We start from the raw sequence: 26,749 nt of genomic DNA on the forward strand, positions 1-26,749 counted from the left end.
CAGACTTAAAAATTAATAGATCATGTTAGAAAGAAAGAAAAAGAAAGAAAGAAAGAAAGAAAGAAAGAAAGAAAGAAAGAAAGAAAGAAAGAAAGAGAAAGAAAGAAAAAGAAAGAAAGAAAAGAGAAAGAAAGGAAGAAAGAAAAACAGAAAAGAAAGATGGCAGATGCTTTCAAAATCAGTAGTAAAATTACTGAAGTATGAATTCAGATCAAATGGTTCAATTTTTCTCTAAAATTTTTAATTAATAGATTGCATATAGGGGATTTTTTAGCAGTTTGCAAATTTAAGAACATTTTGCTCCTGCCTTAATGCAGAATTTCATTGTCCTTGAATCATTCTCTGTTACAAATTAAACTCATACTGTAGATCAGGAACCAGGCCAGATAAATGAAAAGATGAATAAGCTTTGGTAGTTAAAGATTACAAATATTTTCTTTATGTACAGATTTTTAAGTTTGATGTGCTGTCTCTCTAGTAGTCTGTAGTATTTCATCTGCTGCATTATATCCATTATGGCTCAAATGTTTGTTTTATACTTCCTGTAGCAAAATACACGATCTCCTGAGAGTTAAATTTAGTAGATTAAAATGAACTCCCTTCCAATCTTTTCATGTGGCAGCCTGCCCATAAGATCAAAACACATAAATGTAGGTTATGTTTAATTTCTAAATCAGAGTGCTGTGGACTGACGTTTGAAACCTTAAGATGACTCAGATTCATTTCTTGCATGGCTTTCTGCCTGGATAGCCATATTGTAGATTGTGCCATTTCTGCTTTACTGATGTACTGCCATGGTGATGACTTACACAATTTTATAGTAGCCCTTCTCTTAATGGCCGAAACTGTGTCTTCCATAATGACCATGCAACAAAACCACACTGAATGTGAAGAACCCCTTCTATCTGTAATGTCAGGTGATCTCAATCAGACAACATAAGAGATAATTGTAACTTTCACCCATTTCTCAATTTTCTTCAACTTATCTCAAGGTGTCAGACCCAAAATGATCAGTGCCTTTTTTGATCCACTATGCCCAGCTGTTTGTTCACTGTGTTGCTATGTCTGTCTGTACGTGGAGCATAGTCGGCTAAGGCTTTTACAGAAAACGTTTGAGTAATCATTTCATTTGAATATGTGTTCCTTGCTGTGGATTTTTAGTTATATTGCAGTTTTTGCAGTTGATTTTTCATTGGAAAAGTAGCTGATGTGTTCTTAATATATTGAGATTTTTATTTAGGCCCTGATTCAAAACTCTTCTGAGCAAACAAAATGGCTTGCACAAAAAAAAAAAAAAATTATAGATCCTTCAAGTTACTTTAATTTATCAAGATAAGAATGGTACAGAAAGGGGACAGCATTTGTTGTTTGCTTCCTTACATCAAGATAATAAAAAAATATTTGGTCTACTTCTCTAGTTTTAACTAATTAATCCACTCACAGTGCAAACAGCTTAATGGAACAGGGACATCTTTATGGCAAGGTTGTTTCTTTTGTAAAGCAACCATGAAATTGCTAAACCCCAGCACATTTTAACTGAGTTTTTCTCTGACTGCCTTCTTGTTTATAAATTAAATATTTTCACTCTCCTATTTTGATACTCCTTATTGCCCCTGGTGTGACTGTTCAAAGAACTCTCTGTCTGGGGTGTTGCAGCAGAGCAGATTCAGACAGTTCTGCTCGGAGAAGGAAGTGGAGAGTTTTGGTTCCCATTTTGCACTTCTGGAACAGTTTAGGGAAGGAAGCACCTTTACACCTTTTATTGTTCGTGGTTGCTGACATCATATCCTTCCCTGACCACTCTGTGCGTGTTTCCTGCCATTCTATCAAGATTCTTCTGTATTGCAGAGAGGGGATAGTGGGTGTGCATGTGTGTGTGTATGTGCATGTGCACTCACGTCTGTATGTCTGTGTGTGAATGCACAAATGAGAGACAGGAGCGTTTCATCTGCTGCTGCATTTGTCCATTAGTGCTTTTCCCTTCTCAAGGCTCAGATCAGTCTTCTGTCAGCTACCACTGCCTCTGCCAAATCACATAGTGAACAGAAGCCCGCCAAAAATGAAGTTCCTCTTTTTGTAAGCAGTCTGATTTTTATGTGTTGCCTTTTTTTTCTTTTTCTTTTTCCTTTTTTTTTTTTTTATTGTTTGGGTTTGCAACAAAATGCTGAAGACTCTAAGACCATAGCATGTAACTATGTGTTTCTTTAAATGCAATTTGCTTGCGTGTGACTGTGTCATTAAGTTGAAAGGTTTCTCTTGTGTGCAGAGTTACTTCAACAAAGCTTTTCCAATTGTGTTAAGTTCCTTTTTAGATTCTCTTGGATAATGAAAGCCTGCAGTACTATTTGAGTTTTGTAGTACTTTATAAACTTTTCTCACTGCTATGCTTTTTTAGTTTTCGGGAAATACAATTTATCAGTTAACAGGAACTTTTAAGTGCTTAAAGCTGTAATCTTTAAGAATCTTCAAAATGTATTGAGAACGGTGGTGAAGTCCTAAAGCAGCCATAGGGATTTGTTGGTCTCCAGAGGTCTTTACATTCCATCTGACTCAGAAGTCACCAGACTTTGAAGGTTATAGCCCTTCCATCAGATGTCTTGATTTACTCATCTGAATCTAATTGATTTGGAATCAGTCCAGCTCTCTGCTTTGCATCTATACTAATGAAATGAGTAGAACTGTAGGCAAACACTTAGAGTAGCACATGAAGCAGTACATGTTGTTATTTATGTGTATATATGTCTAAAAGATGAATGTAGAGAATACGATAGCATTCCAAATTTGTTTCTAGTAGCACCAAAAAATTAAAAAAAAAAAAAAAAAGTAAATAAATTTGCTAGAAACACTGAAAAGCTTTTATATTAAATCACACTAGAAAGGAAAAAGCAGTCAGGAGAGATATTTTTTTCCTTCTATGCAAACTAATTTAACCTGCTGCCTGTTGAAGAAAATTTGTACTTCCTTGCAAATTTTATGTTGGATACGTATGACCTAACACACTCTTGTCTTCTCCTTCAGGTTCTCTCAGGTTGTGCGATAAAGTAGAACAACCAAATAACGCTTGCTCCCTTTCAACTTTCTTTTCCTCTCTTTTCCCACTTAAAATAAAACCAGTGTAATTACTGGATTACTGCAGGTAATGAAGAAGAAAATTCTGCATATTGAGTATTGAACAAATTACTTGAAGATAATTTTGTGCAGATCATAGTAATTTTAAGTATTCTGGCATTAAACTGTCTACAAAAGCTTTTGTTGTTTGAAGACTCATCTTAAATGAGGAACTGATGAGTGTGTGGGAGGGACTCAACATACTGCTCTGCCACTAAGATTTTTGTCCTTCCTGGTAGATATTTCTCAGTATTCAATCTTTTGGGTTTTGGTTTGTTTTGGTTGGTTTGTTTTTTTTTTTTTCCAAACTCACTGAGCATCAGCATCTTGATCTGCAGAACTGCTCTCATCCTTGCTACCCTGTCACCACTGCTCTAATCTGTCCACCCTGACCTTCCACCTTGCACTGAATAAGAGCTTAGACAGGCGTAGTGCCATAAGCCGATAGTGCCACTGGCCACAGCTGAATGAAAGGAAAGGAAGTTGTTCCATATGCATTTGCAGTGGATTATTGGCTTACTATCACAGAGAAAGCCTGTTAGGCTGCTTTGGGTCCTGCATGTGCATGGGAAACATAAGTCTAACTTGCTCTTTGTATCTGAGGTAAGACTGTAGGAAAAACAGGAAAGAAACCCAGTCTGAGGAAATTTAAAACCGTTTCCAAAAATAGGCTTGGTCTGTTTGTCAACACTGAATATCAGATAAGACTGTCTCATAGCTTTGTTTGGGGAAAAAGTTTTATGAATACATTTGATCATTATTTGATCATTTATTTCCATGTTTTGAACTTTTTTTTTTTTGTTGTAAATAAGATCAAGCACCTTTGTGTCTTTTTAGGCTGTGAAAATTTGAACTGTTTTAAAATAAGTGAAAAGCAGAAAGAAAGGAAAAGAAAAAATTAATTAAAATAAAATTGCAGCCTTGACACTTGATTATATTTGGAATGTGAGTTGTTCCATATTCTGCTTTAGGTGTCTACAAATATACCTAGCAGATAATATAACAAGACATTCACATCTATGATTCTAACATTCTGTGATTCTATGATTCTATGACTCTATGATTCTATGCACAGAAAGGTAGTAAGTGTTGTACTTGAAAATTTCTTTTGCTGAGCATAGTAATTATAATGGCTAGTTAGAAAACTCAGACTGCTTGTTAACTTTTTGTTGTTGCTGGTTTTGGTAGAGCCGTAAAACTCTTGAGCATCTTAGAGTTTAATATATGCAAAGACAATGAAGAGAGAATTGAAGATCAGAGTGAGGTCTAGCTTTTCTACCTCAGTAGCTTTGAATCAGAGCCAAATAATGGATTAAGTGGCCAGGACATCGGCTTAGTGTTACATAACATATTGTGAGAATTTATCAGGTTGGCTGCGAGACTGCAAGTTTAAAATATATAAGGAAACACTAACCAGTGTTTTAAAGTTCCAAAATGTTTATTTCCCTGGTGGTATTTGTAGTGGTCGATGGGCCTAACATAAAAACTTTAAAATATCATTATAAATGATACCTGTTCAATATTTTATTTGTTCTTCTGTTTTTGAAACAGCGCTGTGCTGTTGTATTCAGTATCTGCAAATATGAAAGTACGGTAAATGGTTAAGAAGAAAAAAATGCATCTTTTACTTTAGTATTAGATTGAATGTAATTATTTTATTCTGTTGCTATCAACTCTGTTATTGCTAAGGATACTTTGCAGATGATAGAAATTAATTTTTTTATTTATGGCATGTTTACAGCATTTTTATATGCTGCATCTAACTGTCCTTAGTTCTTCAACAGAACCAGAATGGTAGAGCTCTGAGAGGCAATATCAGTGCGTTACCAAAATGGTGAAAATATGTTTCAAGACATTCTTAAATTATCATCTGTCCCTATTATTCTGTGCTATATAGCTTGTCTTTTGGTGCAAGAATTTTTATAAGAATTAAGTGTTTGCTAGTTATAAGTCATTGGCCAGAACGTTTAAGAACTCACATTGAAATGAACTGAGGGAAAATGCACTTCTGTTTTCTTCAGGTATCTTCCAGTAATCTATATTCTTAAACAATAAGTTTAAAACTGTTGGATTTAGAGTAGCTGACATCTCTCATATATCAAGTAACACTTTAATAAAGGTCCATCCTATTTGCATAATGAGGAGCATTATCACCTCTGCTGTCAAAACACAAGACTGTTTTCCCTTCAGAAATGAATTAGTTGGCCTACTTAGCATACATAGGTACAGAAAGGTTCATTAACTCTCTGATTTAGGTAATTCTTCATATCAGAGCAGTGGGTGATACTTAAAACTAGGGACACCTAATTCTGTTAAAATTTTGGCAATGAGTATTTCAGTCCTCTTCTTAATTTCTTGATGTATTGGTCTGTTCATAAAAAGAAGCCTTTGAATTAACCTATTATTTCTCTATACATTAATTATTTTAGAGGTGCATTAAATTTTTATTATAGTTTACTCATGCATGTGGATGCTTGGTCAGCTCCATGAAGTAACTTTCATCTAATTATCAATTTCTGTAATAACATTTGATTTCCTTTCTGTGTTTGGCAGGAGCGGATGCAGGGGACTGTGAATTGAGTAGTGCAAGTGCTGAAGAAGGAGGTTTGTTTTGAGGAAACGGGAAAGAGGAAGAAAAGAGAAGGGAAAAATACATAATTTTAAGGAAGAAGGAGAGAAAAAAAAACGGGGACTATGGGGAGAAAAAAGATTCAGATTACAAGGATTATGGATGAACGTAACAGACAGGTGAGTAGCAAAAATACTGCATTTGAACATCATGTTATATCATTATGGTGACTTATTCTCAGAAGTCATTAAAAAGTTGATAAATTTGTGTACATATACCAATACTTACATATATAGACAATGTTTGGCAAACTATCAGAGAAAAAAGTTCTTTTGGAAGCAGCCAGAAACCTCACAAGTTTAGTAACATACGTAGTTAGGAATTTATTACTTGAAGCCTTGATTCTGCAAGGACTGATGGCTGTGTTCCACTTTGGGCCCTCTCTGCACTCTGTCTTCCGTGTGCAATACACGTGGTTAAGCACATCTGCAAGTTGTTACAGGATACAGGCTTTTAGTATTGTGTGTTGTGAACTATTCTAATGAGTCTATCTGCAGGAGGACTTGCACCTACATTCAGAGATCACAATTATTTATCTGCATGTTTGAAGTGCTTTCATTTTTACCTCCAGCATAGAAAAAGGCATCACTTCGTTAAAAAAAAAAAATCATCTTTTCCTCTCTGAATTTTAAAAAGAATTTGAGCAGCCTAACACATTCTAAACCACACATACAGTAATATTGGCATGTTGTAGTTATGAAACAAAGTCTCTATTATTGATGCTATGGCTGTCTAGCTAATTTTTACTACTGCTTTAGATAAGATGGCTGAGAGCTGTCACTTATTATCAACACTATCTCTGCTAGTTAAAATATGATCATACGTTTTAAAAACTGCCTTCCTGCTTCCAGAAAACTAAAATTCAACAATTGGCACATTAAAATAAGTTAAAAGCTTCTGCTGTTTACGCTTAATGTAAATGGATGGATGTTTTGTTGAAACTGGAGATTCACACATGGGAGAATCTCTCTGTAAAATTATATAACACTCTGATTAAAGCCCTTCATAGATGGGGCTGCAATTCAGAAGTAATCTTCAGTAGCTGTTTTTTAAGAACTTGATACGGATTTACTGTTAATATGTTTGTTCTAATAATTTTATCTATAAATTTCTTCATATATTCAGGTTGTTTTTAAAGAAACTGTTAGCATTCAAGGATTTTATAAAGCCATGAAAAATTCAGCCTAGGCATTACAACAAATTATAATCTTTAAATATGCTTTCTAATAATTTTCATGTTTTGTAGTGTTAGTAGTCACTTGTGGTCTCCATGACAGAAAATCACACAGAAAAGCAAAAAAATTACATTTATGGTGGATACCATATCGAATGTTTATGTTTTCCTTTAAAGTTGCCTATGGCTGTGGGCCAATCCAAGAAACAATAATTATACCAATACAAAGCCATCACCATATTTATTTTAATTGTTTTATAGCTGGAATTTAAAATGGAGTTGAAATATGGAACCAAATTTATCATCACACATTACGACAGTAGTTGTTCAGAACCATGGTTTCTCTTTGACATAAACCTGAGTTCTTTTGTAAATGATAATACAAAATTTTGCCATTAGTACCTTAGTTTGTCAAGTAGCTTCAGTGTCCACTTGCTTACTCTGTAAACACAAGAATTTTGGGGAAATTAATCCCCAGTTTTGCCCAAGAGATACCTTTCAAGAGGCTAAACTTCCTTTACAAAGTGAAGACAGTCTTTTAAATTATTCACAGTAGAGTCTCAAGACTTCCAGCACCCGCTTTCAGAATCAATAATTATTAATAAAACTATAACTCTAAAACACTAACAACCCTAGTGCCAGAACAGAAAGTGTTTATCTTGCTAGCATTTGATAATGTCCATCATGTTGTTTACTCACTGTGAGGCTGAAGGGATAGATTTACATTGGTTTACCCTCCACATAGTATAATTAGCCTGATTCTACTTCTCTATTTCTACTAATACATGAAATCATAATTTAGAAAATGTTTGTACTGGCTTTATCACCTTTGAATGTAGTACCTTGATTTAAAGCTTAGTGAAGCCAGTGAAAAGGTTTCCATTGATTTCATTTAGACTATAGGATCAGGCTTTTCAGTTGTAGCGACATATGTGTGAGTTGACTGATCACTGGTTGAACTTTTAACCATTTGTTAAACATTTAAGTAGCTGATCTTTTAACTATTTGTACTAGAAGTATTCTTTCACAAGCCTTACTGTTTCTTGAAATACAACGTATTCCATGAGCCTATTGCTGCTTCAGTGAAGCTGCATTGGTTTGTTTGTTTCTAACTCACACCACTTCCAGTAATCTTAAAGTAGTAACTGGCTTATACTCCTATATTAATAAACATTTGAATTCACAGAAAAGATTAAACAATTGTATTGATAGGAAGAAAAAACCCCAACATTTAAAAAGTTTTTTATTAATAAAATTAAGATATTATCTGAAATATGTTTCCACAAAGCATATTTGTAATTCTGTGTGCCATGATATGGATGGAGATTGTTTTCTTTTCCTTCTAACTTCCTCACCAAAATATGTTTGAGAGAACAGCTATTGTCTTGAAACTGCCTTATTGTTGCTTATTTTTCAAACTCAGTGTGGTTTCACAGTACAAGGCATGTTGGATGGGAATATGATATACATGGGTAGTGCATGCTCAGCTGTTTCCAGGCATGTAAATTCTCTGCAGGACAGCACATGCATTGAAAAATAGATGCAACACATATCAAACAAGAAGACCAAGCAGTAGTTCTCTTCTGCCCTCTCCCAGTGTAAGGGTGAATCTGTCTGCAAAACAGAACTTTTGCAAAAGGTTTCAAGTTGTTACAAGGCTTGTGGAAGGTGATTTCTGTCCCTGCTTTTCTGGGACAGTGGCCTTATTCGCTGCTTATTTTAACCATTTTAACCAACAGCTTTTTTCCTCCACGCTGCTGTCTGCTACAGTTGAAGACTCCCTGCTGTCCAAAGTCCTTGCATGAGTAGATTGGGAAGGACAAAAGAAACCTGAGCAGGATTTCTTCTAGTTTGTTGGATTTGTGTCCTTTAGTGAACATACTGGCAATCAGCGTGAGCTGAAACTACCCAGTCAGATGCCTGGCTGCAAATCCCTCAGAAATGTGGAATATGGGGATATGACCTGTGTTTTTTCCAAAAACTATTTGAAACGTTGATGTTTGGGGTAAATTAAAGGAAAACTACTGCAACCTAGACATTAGAGGCCCTGGCCTTGTACCCTGGACTGCATAAGAACTCTATCATTGACTTGAGTGAGCACAGCATTCAGCCTTTTAACTAGGAGGAGCCATCAATTTAATATTGTTTCATGTGGGCTGCCAGTTGGCTGTGTTATCCTGGCCCACACAGCTACTGTGTGGTGACAAAGGTGTCAAGGATGTTTGAATATTCTGTGAGCCATCAAAAAAATTTCTTTGGTTCTGAAAGTTTCAAAAAAGCCCTTCTCAAAAATTCCCTTTCGCTCTGCCTTTAGCCGGAGGGAGAAGGAGCATGAGTAAGGGCTGTCAGGGCTAAAGTAAATGTGTATTTATTTGTGCAGTTTAGTTACCATTGTGATAGTAAATGGAAATGAAAACTCTCAAGAGGATCCTGTCATTAGCAGCCAATGTGACCAGAGACATTATTATTGTGACACTGGATAATAAAGTCTTCATAAATGTGGAACAAATATCTGGTAGTGTTACTCAGGCTCCTGAGATCGTGGTAGCCTTGTCAACAGCCCATTTGAGTAGACTGCATCCATGGTGTTATCCTCACCACCAATAGTACCCATAAAAAGAGAGAGGGAATTTGCAAAAACATGGATGAACTTTATTTTCATGTTTTCTTAATTGAAATAAATAAGTCATCTAGCTCTGTTATGGTCAACATATAAAGTAAAAATTACATTCATCCCGACTTAGAAAAGCCCTTGTATTTTTTTCATTTCTTTTTCATCAGTCTGGAATATTTTGTTATTTTTAATGAGGTCCTTTTGTGGTTCACTGTGGACTGGGATCATCTGAAACTCTCTGCAACAGTCCAGACAGGGCTGCCCAGGCCTAAAATAAATAGGTGTAATGACGTAAATCATATTGTATTACTGTTATACAAGGTCACTTACAAAATATCTCATTAAATCCATGGTCTGTGAGCTAAATCTAGAGGTACATTGACCCAGGAAAAAAGGGCATATTGACCCAATGACATTCTAGTAGTTGGTCTCGAACACCCTCTTTCTTTTAATCCACTGGTTTTTATAGAGAGTCTTAAGAAATAGCAGGTCTTATATGGCAGTTCACCATTTTTTGTCCCTCAGATCATCTTGCTCATTAGTTCTGCTTTTTTTTTCCTCCCCTGTTTGTGAAGCACAGTATTGTCAGACTCACAGCCAAAACTGAGCTGAGCTTAGGTAATGATTTTGATGTTTAAAACATCTCTTACAATTTTTTATGAGCTACTGCGACCTTAAGTGTAATTAAATACCATAGGAAGTGCACACTTCAATATTAAGATGCTTAAATAGTAACACACCCTTTTTAAAGCATCATGTTTGTGTAATTCTATGGGGTATAACAGCAACATACCCTGTTTAATTTTTGTCATGCATAAACTTCTTATCATTCTTTGGTTCCAGAAAATCTGTAAAGCTATAAACCAAGACTTACTGCAGTTATCAGCTCAATAGAATAAATTACAGCAGATAAGTAAACTGAGGTTATGGGGCAGGGAAAGAATATCCTGGAGGGAAATGACCGTTTGCAGGAAGACCTAGATTTGTTCTACTGACTTCGATACCTAATGCTGTTACTTTCAAAACTAATTTCAGCCTTATGTATCTATTTTTATCTGTGTTTCAGCTCTGTTTAAAAGGAAAAAGTAAGAGATTATCAGATGAATCAGAAACACCTCTGTAGAAAAAGAGAGGAGCATATTAGTGCTAATGTGAGCACAAATTAGAGAATTTTTTTCCACCGTTTTCCTGATACTGTCAGTCTTTCCCCATAGAGTGTCTTCATTTTATCCACAGTCTGAAATTTTGCTATTTTGTACCCGCAGGGAAATGTTTTGCTATGAAAACATAACTGCTTAACTATGCAGCTAAGCATAATTCTGTTCAATGAACCTTTATCTTAAACATCACATGATTTTTTTTTTACGTATTTGAGTTCCTTCTCTTACTTATATTAAACTGCATGCAGTAAGACATTAGGACAGTAAGACATGTAGGTTTATAGTTAGATCTTTGTCCTATTTTTTTTCAGAGGTAAAGTTAAGTTTCTGGAAGTAAGTTTTTTATGATTCCTAAACTGCAGTGATCTGTACAACTCTAGCAGCACTTTCCAGATAATGTCAGACTACCTGAGAAGAAAAGTTTTAAGAGACCAGCTGAAGTGTTAATTTCAGGAACGTATTCTATTTAAGGTTAAGTGTGCCTACATTACAAATGTATGTTCTGAACATAATTTAGAGTGAATTAGCATAACGTAAATATTTAGGTCAAATTACTTATAATTTGAAGTGTGGTCTAGAAGCCTAAGTAAAAGAGTGATGTAGTGAATGAGGCATCTGACAACACAGAAGATCTGAAAAACGGTGCAGACAGGTTCAGACCTTTCTGTCTTGCAAGGAATGGTTTGGAAAGCCCTTGGGGAACAAGAGCTGGAGGTGGGAAGCAGAACTGAAGCCATTGTGGAGAGGAAGAAGTTACACTCTTCCTGTTATGACAGGAAATGCAGACAAATGTGCTTCCTGACCATTTACTCAGCAGGGAATGAAATATTCTTTGACCTTTACCTTATGAACATTTTAGCAGCACAGAACTAGTAAACATGTTTTTTTTACCCTAAACATCTATTTGTACCTGCCAGAACTGGTGATAGCCTACGGGGGGGGGGGCAGCATCCACACCAAACAAAACAAAACCCCCCAAAAAGAAAATAAAAACACCACCAGCTTTCTTATGGATTGAATGAGCTACTGTGTTTCTGATAGAAATCATGGTTTTTACCTAATATATATGCATCTGTATATAATGAACTTAATGTTAGCTCTGTGATTCAACAAAAGGAAATAAAGTATCAGAGATCAACCACTGTTATTCTTACACTCCTATCACCTTTTAAATCTTAATTTGTAAGTTAAAGTGTGTGGTATATTGACACTGTCCAACCTACTAATTTCACAATTGCTATAGTCTGTTAATTAACACATCTTCCAATCACCCTTCCTCTCGTGACTTACAAAGAGAAGATTTTTATGAGAGATCCTCCATCATGTGTTGGGTTTGGGCAGGCTGAATAATATCACTATTTTAAGTATTTGATCTATTATGTATGTACTAAATAACTAAAAATAGGGCACAGCACACAAGTACAAAACTTTATTTTTTGCACAGATTAATCATGAACAATTTATTTGTTATAGCTGTAATTTCAGGGCATGCTGCTTAGAACTCCTCTTTATCTGGACTATTCAGCAAGTTGTAGCTCAATACGCTTGAGGCTTTCTGGGACAATAGCTCTTTTACCAGCATAAATCACTGCTGTCTCATCCCTGCAAGTTACGCTGGAGGGTTGTAAGAACATGGAAGCAGGCTGCTGAAGGTCCTTCACTGCTCTTTAAAGGGTCTTTCATTTAATATGGCATGCCCAGCTACTGCATAAAGGAAGGTTTGTCTGGAACGAATCCTGCACTGGTGCTGCTTCCCAGTCCCACTGGGGGCTGCTCTAAAGATTGTTGCGGGCAGACCTCTTCAAGGTCTCTTCAGATCTAAATGAAAATTAAATAGAAGAGGAACAAAGAACACGGCAAGAGCTGTTGCCTCTCCAGTAGTTAGTTGGGGTTTCCACATATGACAGGACTGGGCCCCTAAGAAGCAGTATTTCAGCCAAGAGCCCTTTTGTTTGCATGTGGCCAGTGCGACTTTGTTATGTTTGAATTTAGGCAGATTTCTACCTAGTACTTCCTGTTTGTCACATACCATGCACACTCTATCTCTGCATCAGACATGTAGGCTTTGCAGATGAAATAAGGGCAAGCAGAGCAATATTTCTTGACCAGGCAGTGTTTTTGTCAGGCATTTCTTTGCATTGATCATCTCTATTTTTCACTAGTCACTTATACATGTTTAATGGCAGGAAATGTAAATGGGAAGGATTATGTGCAAATTCCCTGTTTTGCTCATTTTCCTATGTCAGCAGCTATGTATCTTTATCATCAGGATATGAAGAAGTAAGGGAACACTGACATTTTGCCCTTGGCTGGACTGAATTACTTGAAAGACCACAGGGCTGCTTCTTTGAAAACATGAAATGTTAGCACCTCTGCTGTGACTGCTAGTGACAAATACAGAGTGCTGTTATGGCACAACCTATCAAATTGTGTGAAATTTCACAAAAAGTACTAGGAGGACCTAAATTAAAAACAAAATTAAATAAAATTAAATAATCCCAAACCAACTCCTACCAAAAAAATAAGTACAGAAATAAACTAAGACTACATTGTGACAAAGAGAAATAGAGTTACCTGAAGGCTGTATTCACTAAATAGGAGTATTTATGGCTGATTCTCTTCCTCCACTGATGTATTTACAAGAAGAATGTATTTATTCTAAGTTTTACTTACTATCAATTAAGCAAGAAAGTCTGCTCTGGGCTAGATTGCCCTCTAAATGGAGCACATCACAGTGTGTGATAGGCGTGCTTGAATTCAGGCTATCTACAGCCCCACTTACAGGCATTGCAATGACTAGTCCATGAACTATCTCTCAGAAGACTCTTGCAGCTTTATGCATGAAGAGCTAGTTGAGAGATGTTTCCATGGCATTGAAGAAGAGACAGCTGAAGTGGAAAAGCGTCCTTTTAACAATCCTCTTTTGTCAATGCCTTTCCTTTAGTGCATACAGTGGGTTTCACCTTTAGTTAGAATTTCATCCAAAATGCATAAAAAGCTCACCTTGATTTATATCAAAGAAGATGGAAGCAAGCTACCTCACTGTTTGAGGGTTGGTTTTTTTTTTTAGTTTTTCCAATACTTGAAAGCAGCATCTGATTTGTTCACATTCTATAAAGTCATCAGCATTTATACTTCTTCACATACAAGAATGGTGCAGGTTTTAGTAACCTACCTTTTGAGTGCCACCGTTCCTGTTAAGAGGGCAGTTTCATTGCTGAATTCTTTAAAATAACCTTTAAATGAGTAAAATAACTATAGGACTGGTTTTCAGTAAATATAAAGAGATGGAATTAGGTTACTTTTTGGTATGTTTCAGAGGTAAATGTGGCACTCTCCACGCACTGCTTTTACTGCAATACATATAAAACTATGGATAAAAACACTTTCTAACAGTATTTAGAAATTGTGTCACTGTTTCAAGCCTTGAGTTTCATTTACACATGCTGACAAAGGTTTTAAAGGCAGTTGAATGCTGGCCTCTTAACTGCTCTACTTCCTCCCTCCACTCTACTTTCATTCTCCCCAGTTCTTATACTGATGCTATAAAACATTATATATCACACACACCAACCAAAAAAAAACCAAAAAACAACCAAACAAAACAAAACAAAAAAAAAAAAAAAAGAGAAGGACTTAAATGATTTCCTAAAGAGGAGAAAATTTAACTGAAAAGCACCAACGAATTAGCAGTGGTTACACAGAGTTGCCAGCTGTCTTCCACCTAAACAAATAAACAAAAAAAGACTAATTTAAATAATGTAAGCTATTTTTCACCACTCAGTAGAACTTCTGCAATATTAGCTGTTACCTTAAACAATATGAATTTGATGGTTTTAGTGTCAGTGATCATGGCTAACATAATAAGTGGTTAACAAATTGAGAACCAGAAATGGTATTAGAGCTGCTGTCTACTTATATTGCTTTCAAAAATATTTTAGCATATGGAAGAGAAATTTATTCATCTTCCTTATGTAGCCACATAGAAGAAAGCATGCAAAAAGATTGCTTCCTTTTAAATGCCTTGAAGTATTCTTGATCTTTTCTGAAGTTACTGAACTTTGGCTATACATTTGAAAATACAAATTCACTCCTACTATAAACTTTTGTAAAAGCATCTGGGGGTTAAAAAAAAAAAAACACAAGCAGAGCAATTAATATATTTTAAAGAAAGAAGAAAAAGATCTAGATGATTTGCTGTTTTTTCTGTTTTTTTGTTTTGTGTTTTTTTCTTTTTACTTTCCACAAAAAGGAACTCTAACCAGTATCATTCCAGTGATAAGTATTATGAAATAAGTATGTGCTATGCAACACAGCTGTGTGGTTATTCTAAATGTTGAAGAGCACCTAACAGTAAACACAAACAGTGGCTTTAAAGATATTTCTGTACTGGAGTGTACTTTGATGGTAAGAAGCTGTAATATGCTGAATTCTGAGGTTTCTGTGCAACAGAAACCATACTATACAGAGACACTCCACCTACATCACTGTGGTCACAAAGCTGATTGAAAGGCATTTTAGATGCAGGAAAATATGTTGAGTTAGTACATTTTATTTTCTGTATGTTTAACTTTTTTCTAAAGCATGCTTTTAAATATATATGTGTTTCAACAAATGCATTGCAATTTTCTGTAGTCAGAGACACCATTAAAGGAGTATTTGAAAAACTAGGGTGTTTTGGTTTTGTTTTCAGAATATGAATGAAGTTTTGTTACCTATCTCGTTATTCACTCCAAATATCAAAAGCTATGGAGACAGGCAAATTTAGAAAGAACTTGCTATCAATTATGCATAATTGAGATCACTGCTGTGGGGAGTGTTTTTTTTAAATGCTTGAATAATTGCATTTAGTGGCGATCTGTCTTTTCCTAACAGTACGCTGACAGAGGCTAAAGAGAGTGAGATGACAATAAGAGGAATAACATTTAGTATACATTTGGGAGAATAGATGTTCATAGTATTGGCACAGAGCCTCGTCTTTCTGAGATGGACTAGCAAATAGGGATTAGTAATACTTAAAGGTCACATTTTCCATAGCCTGATGTGCTGGGATTTTGAGGTAGTCTGGGGTTGCAGTTAGCATTAACTTGCATTAGGAGTGAGACAAGATAAGACAGCAGCCAGATGAGCAATGTAGAGAGTCTTCTTGCCTCAGCATTAAAGTGCAGAAGTGTGACTGCTTATGGTTGCTTCCATTAAGTAATGGTAGTAACAAGTGCAGGGTCAGGCAGACCTATATGCTTGGTTGCATTCCTGTTCTTGATATATCAAATACCTTGACTGCATGTTAAATTTGATCAATAATAGGCTTAGCAAAACAGTATTTTCATCTTAAAAAATACCTATCACTGAAAATTATTAAAGAAAATGATGTAAATAAGATCATTGTTCTTGTATGCACTTAATAAGAATTGCATATATGAAGAAACAGAAGAAGGAGCAAAATTCAGCCATAAAATTAGCCTAAACAGCTCATTGTAGTTTCTTATTCTGAGTCATGTGTCTTACTGGAACTTGTAAACTAGCACAAAGAAGAAGGGAAAAGGGAGGGGAAGAAAGTAATTTACTTGATGTGCAGGTCTTTCACTGTCAATACAGTCCCTGTAGAAAATTATGGATTTGTAGACAGTAACAATATTTTTCATATTGCCTAGGTTTTGCATCATGTCAGGGCATTAGGTGGCTTACTGAGAACTGAAAAGCGCATCTCTGTTTTTACCTATATAACATGACCCAAAGTCCTTTGTAGTAAAAAATGCCACTTGGTATTTCTAAGCATCTAATTTGAAACCGAATAAAATATCCTGCGTCTGTGTTTAGAAAAGACCTCTGGCCAGCCAGCCACTGTTTTTCCCTCATTCATGCTTTATAATTCTCATTTCTCACATAAGTGTTTGCATTTTTAGCATTAGATATTTCTTCAGAACTATTGTGATTGTGTTTATATGAACAATGTCTCTCTTTTAGACAACTTAAATCTGGTATGAAATAATTCACTAAAAATGTAGGGGAAGTTGGGTGGGATGGAATCAAAGTCAATCACAGAAATAAGAACTGACTGCATGTGTTAAAACTGTTTACATCTACAAATCTGAGATGCAGTTTTTAAATATTGCTGAGAAAATGCATACCATATAAAGAGTGTATGAATTAAACTGTGAGAGAAAGATGCAGTGTCATCAATTCATAGCACTACTTAATGAAAATGTCCCATGCTCTCTACCCGTACCTCGAGTTTTGAGCAGTGAGAATTAGGTATATTTCTTCATGCAACACATACACATGTATTCTATTTTGGAACTATATGGATTTGCCTTCTGAACTTACAAAGTTCAAAGATTACAGCAGTCACACATTGTATTAAAAAAAAAAAAAAGGACTGCTCAGACCAGATTAGGATTTTTGGTGGACCTTATTTTCTGTTTTTTCCAGGTGACATTTACGAAGAGGAAATTTGGGTTAATGAAGAAGGCTTATGAGCTGAGTGTTCTGTGTGACTGTGAGATTGCTCTGATCATCTTCAACAGCACCAACAAACTGTTCCAGTATGCCAGCACTGACATGGACAAAGTGTTGCTGAAATACACCGAGTACAATGAGCCACATGAGAGTCGAACGAATTCGGATATTGTTGAGGTAAGATTTTGTGTTCTGTGAGGATTCTTTTTTCACTTTGCTCTGAGAAGGAGGTACTTAAAGTGAGAGGTCTGGCCAATTTTTTTCAGGGATTTTAGAACATAGCCTGGAGGTGACTTAGCAGTAGGAAAGCAGAACAGGGACAAGAAAATGCTGGTGTAGGGGTGGGAGGGTTCAGCAGAGACTGGAGGGAATATATCTTTTGTGAGCTTTAAATTTTCTCTTACTGAGTCTCAGAAGGTCATCAGAAACTGCTGCGATGTGATCACTGGGTCCCCGTTACCCAACTTTCTGTGCTGCTTTGTCCCTTTCTCTCATTAGTCCTCTATACATCTTGACCATTACCTCCCAACTCAATTTCCCCCTTGTCTCCTGGTCCCTCCTGGTGACATGCTTTCTGGAAAACATTGTGTTCCTTGTTTCCTCAACCCAAAAATTATAGTGCACTCCATCCAGGATGAACTAAAACATAACTTGTTAAAGATATGGAAGAAAAAGTTTTAGAATCACTTCTTTAAGGCATTACACTGATTCATTTAGCTTTTTTATTATTTACTGAGAAAAGAAGTTTAGTAATATGTTTACTTATTAGATGCACGGTAGTAAATGTTTCAGTTATGCTGTTACCATAATACAGTAATCACAATTAAAATGTAGTAATAACCGTATCAAATAATCACATAATAATAACAGCATCAATGCAATGCTGTCAGAATGCTAGAGAAACCATGTAATTTTTTTTAAATTATATAGGGCAAGTTTTACTTACAATTACTGAAAATTATTAATTAACATGTAAGATTTTCAATTTTAGGCTTCTAATATTTGCAGAAAAGTCAGTTTACTTCATACTTACATTAGGATTCAAACTATGCAAACCAAATGGAACGTTCAGTGATTTTGGTGAAATTCTCAGAGTGATATCTAAAAAAAAAGAGTAAAGTGACTTGTGCTACTCCTGTTTTCAAAGCACTTAAGTGGTTAATCACCTAATGGTGCCATTTTAAAAAGAATTGGAAGGATGATGTCTTGTCTTTTAAACAGTGAAAATTTATTTGTAAGTCACAGAATCACAGAAACATTCAGGTTGTAAAAGACCCTCAGGATCACCAAGTCCAACCGATAACCCTACTCTACAAGGTTCAAACTGAACTGTATGCCCAAGCACCACATCCAAACATCCCTTAAACACATTCAGGGGTAGTGACTCAACCACCTCCCTGGGCAGCACATTCCAATGCCTGACCACTCTTTACACATCCAGTCTAAACCTACCCAGTCACAGCTTGAGGCCATTCCCTCTTGTTCTATCACTAATTACCTGGGAGAAGAGACCAGCACCAGCCTCTCTGCAATGTCCTTTCAGGTAGTTGTAGACAGCAATGAGGTCTCCCCTCAGCCTCCTCTTCTCCAAACTAACCACCCCCAGCTCCTTCAGTCACTCTTCATAAAATTTATTCTCCAGGCCCTTCACAGCTTCCTTGCCCTCCTCTGCACTGGCTCCAGCACCTCCACATCTCTCCTGTATTCAGGTGCTCAGAATTGGACACAATACTTGAGGTGTGGCCTCACCAGAGCTGAGTACCAGGGGACAATCACCTCCCTACTCCTGCTGGGCACAGCATTTCTGATCCAAGCCAGGATGTCATTGGCTTTCTTGGCCACTTGGGCACACTGCTGGTTCATATTCAGTTGCTTGTCAATTAGAACCCCGAGGTCCCTTTCTGCCAGACAGCTTTCCAGCCACACTGCCCCAAGCCTGTAGCATTGTTTGGGGTTGTTGTGACCCAAGTGCAGGACCTGGCATTTGGCCTTGTTGAAGCTCATCCTGTTAACACTGGCTATGGATCCAATCTATCCAAGTCCCTCTGTAGGGCCTCCCTACCCTGGTGCAGAACAACACCCCACCTAACTTGGTGTCATCTGCAAACTCGCTGATGACACACTCTATGTCTTCATCAAGGTCATCAATAAAGATGTTAAACAGAAGTGGTCCCAACACTGAGCCCTGGGGAACACCACTTCTGACTGGCCATCATCTGGATTTAACTCCACTGACCACCACTCTCTGGGCCTGTTCACTCAGCCAGTGCTTTATCCAGCAGAGCCTGTGCCACTTTGTCCATGAGAATTCCTGTGGGGAACAGTGTCAAAGGCTTTTTGAAAGTCTGCTGAATACCTTGGCCTATAGGCATAGCATACTTCAGATCTTTTTCAAGGGGTTTGCTTCAGATTTTTTTAAATTATCTGGCTGTTGTCTCAAAAGAGACTTTAGTGATTTTGGAATCTCCATCAGGATTAGTCATGTATTTGAGCCTATCAGTGGAAGAAAGTAAGTGTGTGAATGACATAGAAAGTGTTTTTGATGTAGAAAAAAAATATGAGATAATAAACATCATTACACTTGTTACAGGCTGTCACAGTCACCCCACCATAGATTGGCAAAGACTGCAACCCAGGAATACATATATCATTTTTCTGTCTATCCTTACGTCAGCATATAGGTTGATACGGATTTGTTTCCCTCCTGACTTCCCAACAGATTTTCTCTCCCATTAGGAGAGGATGAGGTTCTGACAGCAGAACAAAAATTTATGTGAGTTAAGACTAAGAGGACAGTGCATAATTTCTTCCTCCTCTCCATCATCTATTTTCCTCTCTTACTTCAAATCCCTTCTGGAGACATGAAGCCTTTCCTGTCACCTAGCTCTGGTAAGCTCATGTCCTGTCCAGCAGAATTTAAATTCTGTCCCCAAAATAATACTCTGTCCTCTTTTAGTGGCAAGAAGCCAGAATATTCTTAGCAGGAAAAGTTTCCTGTGATATCTTTACTTCTTCCTGCAGGATTTCTTGTGGGAATAGGTGAGTAAGCCAGTAGTTAGCGATCTATTGCTTCACAATGAATGAATACTTTTGATAATGAGAACTATGGTTTTTCAAGAAACCTGAGTGAAAATGTAAAGTTTGATTTTGCATCTATTTTGATTTGAGATTTTCAGGAAAAGCACTCTTTGGATGAGCAAAGTCCTTATCCTTCAAAAATCATGGGCCAGTTTGGACAGGCTGATAGGCAGTTTCGTACATGTGTAATTTTCTGTCTATACTCAAAATTCGGTGGGCATCTCTTTTCACTCCTCTATAAGGAGCCAAATAAAAGTAGGTAATTAAAATAAAGATGATTTAAACTGAGTAACTTAACAATGGGCAGTAAAGGCCAAACAAGGATCTTGTTTATAGTGTTCTGATGTATTCTGTCAGCTCTGATTTCAGTCACCTGGTTGGTTTAATGTTACGTTTTAAAGCATTCTGCCTGGAATGCAAAGTACTCGAGCCACACCAATGCCAGCTCCATTCCAGGATCAAAGGAGTACCTGTGCAGGGTACAGGCTTTGAATAAGGGTTTCATATTATCATGCCTTTACTTGGTAATTAACATCACTGTAACTGTGATAGAGGAGCAGAGCCCATGAAAGTATGCAGTATGAGAAATGGCTTCACTCTTAGCGTAGTTGGGATGTATTTTTAGGTGCAGAATATAAATCTGCCACACTTTTAAATATTTAAATTGATCAGTTAAACTGACTACATTACACATATTTTCCTTGTAAGGAGTCCATTTTTTTTTTTGCTTTCAGACAGCTAGATTTCACACTTACAAGTTTTTAATCTTGTTCTTCCAGAGCAATCAACAGCAGCTGAGAATCAGACAGTATTATTAAATCTGATAATTTTCAACTAAATGACTGTTCAATAACTATATTTCAGCAGAAGAAAATGGCATAGCTGTGCTCACAAATTTCTGCACAGAAAGAAAACTTTTTTAGGTAGACTTATGAAAATTTGAAATATAACTGTCAACCATATAAAGGTCTTTAATTTAGAATCCAATTTCTGTTCACATCCAGCATAATGTTAACTGTTTAGCTACTTTTTTATTGTAGTAAAACTGTGTTAATCAGTTATTAGAACATGGTCTAACTTCCTTGAGCACTCTCTATTTAAAGAAACTCAAAAGAGTAGGTCTCTAATATGTAGTTAATTACTTTTAAGTTAAACTGCTGCTATTCAAATGGAAAAATTACATGAATTTTCATGTAGGTCTGGCTAATGCTGTTAATTTTATTAAGGAGATGTTTTCACTTTAATTACTGGGATTAATTATATTTTTGCATTTCTGAAGGAATGAGTCTCCAGGCCATAATTTGTTACTTGAGGTATCAGAAGGCACCATGTGGCATGTATCTAACAAACATTATGCTGCTTTTTTGAGTAGAAAATTTATTTTACTTTGCTTTTAATACTTGCATTACTGCAAATAAAGCAATTTGCTCCTGCCTAACTTATAGGTATAGGACCTGATTACATCTGCCATGATGTACAATGGCATAGTTAACATTAAAAGAACTGTAAAGTTCTGTGATTCTTTGAGCTCTTTTAGTTTAATGATTTAAACAAATAGCTTGTGCTCTCTTTCCATGCATAGTGACTGTATTTGCATGTAATAAATATAATTTAGGTGGTCTTTTCCAGTTGCCTCGTTCAAAATGGAGTTGATTAACATACAATTTTTATACCTGAGTTCTTTAGATCATAAATTTATCTGCTAGATGAACATGTTTCAGTCATTAATCAGTAAATATAACATACAGTGGTAACTAAAAGTCACTCATGAAGGAGAAAATATTTGCATCAGCACTCAAATTTACCCATTTTAAGCAAGAGTGACAATTACTGTGAGTCTTAACAAAAATTTGTGTTGAGGTTTTACTGTATCTACTACTTCTGGGGGGAAAAAAACGTTCATTCTGAGACTTCTGTTTAGAGTTAACTGGATCCTTAAAACTGAAGCCTTTATGTCTTCACCCGCCAAACCACTCACACCACAGCCATTCATTCAGTTTTGCTTCAGTTAAAAAGTGAGTGTTGGTTGCTGGATATAGTAACTTATTTTAAAGAATAGCAGAACCTCTTCAGGGTTCCTCTGACACTAAGAAAAAAAATTTAAAAATATTAATTTCATCTTTATGCTAGCTTCCATGTGCTGTATGTAAATATCAACAACAATATATTCAGCAACTATCATTTAAAATCCTGTTACATAATTAGTAGAGGATTTGTAATTCTTTGCCTTAAAATGGGATTATGTTTTCCCTCATTGCAAAATCCTGTGGCATTTGGTAAACAGTCTCTGCTACAAAAATAGTATTTTTACAACTAGAGTTCCAATCTACACTTTGAAGTTTGTCAATACACCCAGTTTCTACCCACTCTATCAGAACAAAACTTACCTTATGAGATTGTTGTTTAACATTATCAGCACAGTTGCTCAGGGTTAGGCTATAGATTTCTTATGGCAGTGAGGAAATGGGGAAGAGTAAATGTCAGAATCTTACATCAGAGAAGTACGTGCATTATGCATTTTATACATTTATTTAAAATGAGGCCAAATCCTCTCCCTGTTTCAGTAAAACAGAAGTGGATGTAGCATCACTTAGTTCAGTGATATTTCACTGCCACACTACTGTGAGGAATGAGAATCCAGTGCCAAAGCACTCTAAGCCCACTGCTTAGGAGCACAGAGAGGACATCACCCTTAGATTGCAGAGGACATAATTCAGGGTAAGAATACAGGGAAATGTTTTGCGTCTTGGCTGCGACTGCAGTTACAACCCTAAGCATATTGCAGAAGTCTGCTGTGGTTCTTCAGCCAAGTCATCAAGCCTTTGCTGATTTAAGGTGAAACTTCCTGCCTGTTTTCTTTCTCTCTGTCCCTTCTTCCTCGTCACATCTTTCATGTCAGTGCATCAGCTACTGTCTCAGCTTCAGCAGACCTCTAGTGAATTTTTACTGAGTCCTGGTTTTGATTCTCTTTCTGAGATACTGAGTCTAATACGCTGATCCTTGCTCTGTGTGCACATAAATCATTCCTCCACAAATCACTAACCGCTTCATCTTTCAGCTCTTTTTAAGAGTACAATCCATCAATTTCTTTGACCCTGCTGCTCTTATTGTCCCTCTTTCTCCAACTAGCTTATCTTCCTCTGATGATTCAGTGGTCACTGCCTTTAACTCTGTTTCTCCTACTGGGTTAGTCCTTTCAAATTTATGCCATTAAGCATATCTTCTGTGTTCTGGCCAACATAACATCCATCTACTCAGTTCCCCTCTGCCATATCACTAATCACTGTTAGAGAAAAAAAGAGGAACAAAACAAACTTCCTCCATTTTTCTTTTTGCTAACCGAATTTCTGTGTTATCAATGCTGATCACCCACCAAATCTTCCCTGAATGTTGTAAAATTCATTACTTAAAACTGCTGCTTTACATGCATGAACACACATTTGTCTGATCATTGCAGCTGCCTCTTGTCTTGCAAGAAACTCTTCCATGACCTCAGTGTCTTTTTGCTCTTCTGAAATATCTGTCTTGCAATCTGCCTTTGGCTTTATCCTTTACTGGCATCTGGTTTCAACTACTCTTTTTTTCTTTTATTTTTTTAACACTTAGAAGGAGTTCAGGATCTTCAACATAGACTGTTACATATAGGAAGATGTCAGCTTCTGCAATACACTGTCACATTTTTCTGTTTCAATAAAGCCTTATCCTGGTTTGTCTTCTCACTTACACATTCTCTTACTCTGTGGGGGTCTTTTGCATACTGTGTCCTTTCACCCACCTCTCAACTCACTTTTGCACAACAGGTCCTACTCCAGAGTATTTGCAGCCCTAGGTCAGACAAGGCACAGTAAGAATAGGTAGCAAAATAAGATGATTGTGGTACAGTGACATGATTCTACATATAAGATAGATCAATCATTTCCATCAAAAAAATGTACAAAGGACTGTCTTTTCACCACTTCTGAGGGTCTCCTCATCTTCAACTCATCCTTCATCCAGTTTCATCCTTCTTAATCTCTTGCCAATTGCACTCCACAACATACTTCTTTTTCTATATTCTTGCCCCTGAGATTGTTACTCTGTTGTGCTCTCCTGTGTTTCCTGTCTCACCAGCTGCTCCTTCAGTTTGCCTGTTAGGCATTGCTTTTCCAGTACACTTAACACTCCCTCTCCTTTGGGGAGAAACTCACATTGGGTGAACTCTTGCTTTTAGTAATACCGAAGAACTTCATCAAGAATTAAACTGAGCTGGTCTAGAAGACTTGAATTATCTCAGGGTTTGCTGGTTGGCCATGGGGAATAAAAGCATTTCTGTTTTTCAGTCATACAACCAATTTTTAAATGATGTGCAAATTATATATTCTTTCCTAGATAATCACAATCTAGTCTTAACTTGTTTTGCACAAAGTCATACATCTTTGTTGCTCTTGTAACTCATCATGAATTGACCATCCGTAGAGCATTTTCCCTTCCTTGGTGGACTCCGGTATTTAGTGAGGGAGAAAGAAGTGAACGTAGCAAGAGAGATGAGTGCCATTTGCATCATTTCCAAACATAGAAAGGAGTGAGCTTGTGGACATGTAAAATTTTCCCTGCAGATTACACATCCCTTATGTTTGACCACTCTTGATAGACCTTAACGTTAAGATGTAAGGAGGAAAGGTAATACGAAGTCCTGCAGGCTGGTGGAATTCAGAACTTTGTGTGTGTGTGTTATTACATCTTCAAAAAGCATTTTACTCTAAAAAGAAAAAAAATAAATAAATTTGCAAACATGTAGCTAATGATAAATAGCAATGAATATTTTCACAGTTCTGTAGAAGAACTAGCTTGAAATGAAAATTAAGTTGTTTTTATTATGACCCAGCAACAGAAAATAAATACTACTAAATCTCATACAGGCTTGATGTACTTGAGACTTAAAACTTAGTACAGCTTTAGCACATTGGGAGATTGGAGTTGATGAAGATGGCAGTCAGGCAGCAGAACCTGTATGCATGTGACACACTAGGTGGGTAGTATATTGTGCCTGACTGAGAAGAATGCAACAGAAGAATGCCACAGTCCTTTTTTGCTGATGAACCTACCGCATGTTACCCCATCAGTTCTGACAGGTGTGCTGTGAGTCCTATAGCACATGTAGGATTAGTCACTTGGTGTGGAAGTTCTGAATGAGATGAAGAGGGAAAACCATTCCTTCTGTCAATTATTTCTAAAGGTCACAGAGCTAATGACTAGCTGGGAGGTTAATTAGATTCTGAAAGACTCTTCATATCAATTAAGACTCTGATCTGTATATTTGTAGTAAATAAGCCCATATAACTCTCCAGATGTGCTCTTTTTAGGAAAAGTAAGGCAACTGTTGTATCTTGTTTAATGCAATAAGTGTATTTTCTTCTCTTGTCAATATAATACTGCATATAAACAAGCTGTGAAATACACTTCAAGCTCCTCAGCTCTTGAAATCAGGGGAATTATTTCAGATACCATGGGCTGAAGATCTGGGACATTATAGAAAGTAAGCCTGTATGTAAGAAAGGTTATTCAGGGTGATCTAAAGACAGTACAGTCTATTGGATACTGCCCTGGACTAGGACTCATGAGGCTCAGATTTTATTATTAGCGTTGCCAAATACTGTTGAGTGACCTTGGACAAGTCACATTTCCTCCTAAAGCTTCAGTTTCCCTATTTGTAAAATGGGGATAGCATTATTGATTTCCTTTGACAATGGTTGAAGACCAGCTTGTTAAAAAAACAGCTACTGTTAACCAGTTTCCACAGGCCATGAGATGATTGGACAGGGTCAACCGACCAAAGAATTTCCTTTGGGTGATGATTTAGGCTTTTTAAATGCTTACTTCTTGTTTCATTTTTAGTAAATATGAGCCAAACCATTATTGCTAACCTCATGTGTGACAAAATCATGGGACTGACTTCAAGATCTTCAGCATTTTTGTAATATTCCTTTGGTCTTTGTTTGCTTTTTTGAGTTTCGAGCCTTTGGAAAATGTGTTTGTAACCTAATATCCTCATGTGAGTTTTTTTCTGTGTTTTCCCTAACCATGGTTAGTACAAAAAAGAGGTCTTCGAGGTGAAAATAGCACATTCTCAGAAATACTAAAAAACCCCTCAACTTTATCAATCTGAATTTCATTTTTTCAAGCAAATAATTTAGAAACACATCTTGGTTTTGTTTTTCAAACAAAAACTGATCATCTTACCTAATTTTATTATTCCATCAGTTTGGGCTTTATGTAAATATTACCTATTACAAGACCACAAGAAAAATTTCAAAGCTGGAAAATTATAGAAGACAATTCTGGTCTGTCCAATGTAGTCCCCCAATGGGACTGCTGTTCCAGTCCGTGGGACTCTCCAAATTAGTCCCTTTACTACATCCAAAAGTAAGTTACTCTTTTTCTCAATTTATCCACATGAGATTTTTGACTTTTTATTTTTTCATTCACAGGCCATTAAGCTCTCCTTGGTAATGACAGCATCTTCTTGCTGTGCATCTAATAAGTGATAG

At 36.5% G+C, this 26,749-nt stretch overlaps 1 protein-coding gene across 3 annotated transcripts in view; it reads left to right on the forward strand.

Moving 5' to 3' along the window:
• The window catches only part of MEF2C (myocyte enhancer factor 2C), a 137,679-nt gene that overhangs the window by 55,865 nt on the left and 55,065 nt on the right, over positions 1-26,749 (forward strand). For all 3 annotated transcript variants that reach the window (XM_054397745.1, XM_054397746.1, XM_054397742.1), the window contains exons 3-4: positions 5,662-5,856; positions 17,118-17,321. In XM_054397745.1, coding sequence (XP_054253720.1) covers positions 5,803-5,856; positions 17,118-17,321 — 258 coding nt within the window. In that variant the 5' untranslated portion in view covers positions 5,662-5,802. The remainder of the gene's footprint in view (positions 1-5,661; positions 5,857-17,117; positions 17,322-26,749) is intronic.

The sequence above is a fragment of the Indicator indicator genome, chromosome Z (genome assembly GCF_027791375.1).
Source record: "Indicator indicator isolate 239-I01 chromosome Z, UM_Iind_1.1, whole genome shotgun sequence".
NCBI classification, from domain to species: Eukaryota; Metazoa; Chordata; class Aves; order Piciformes; family Indicatoridae; genus Indicator; species Indicator indicator.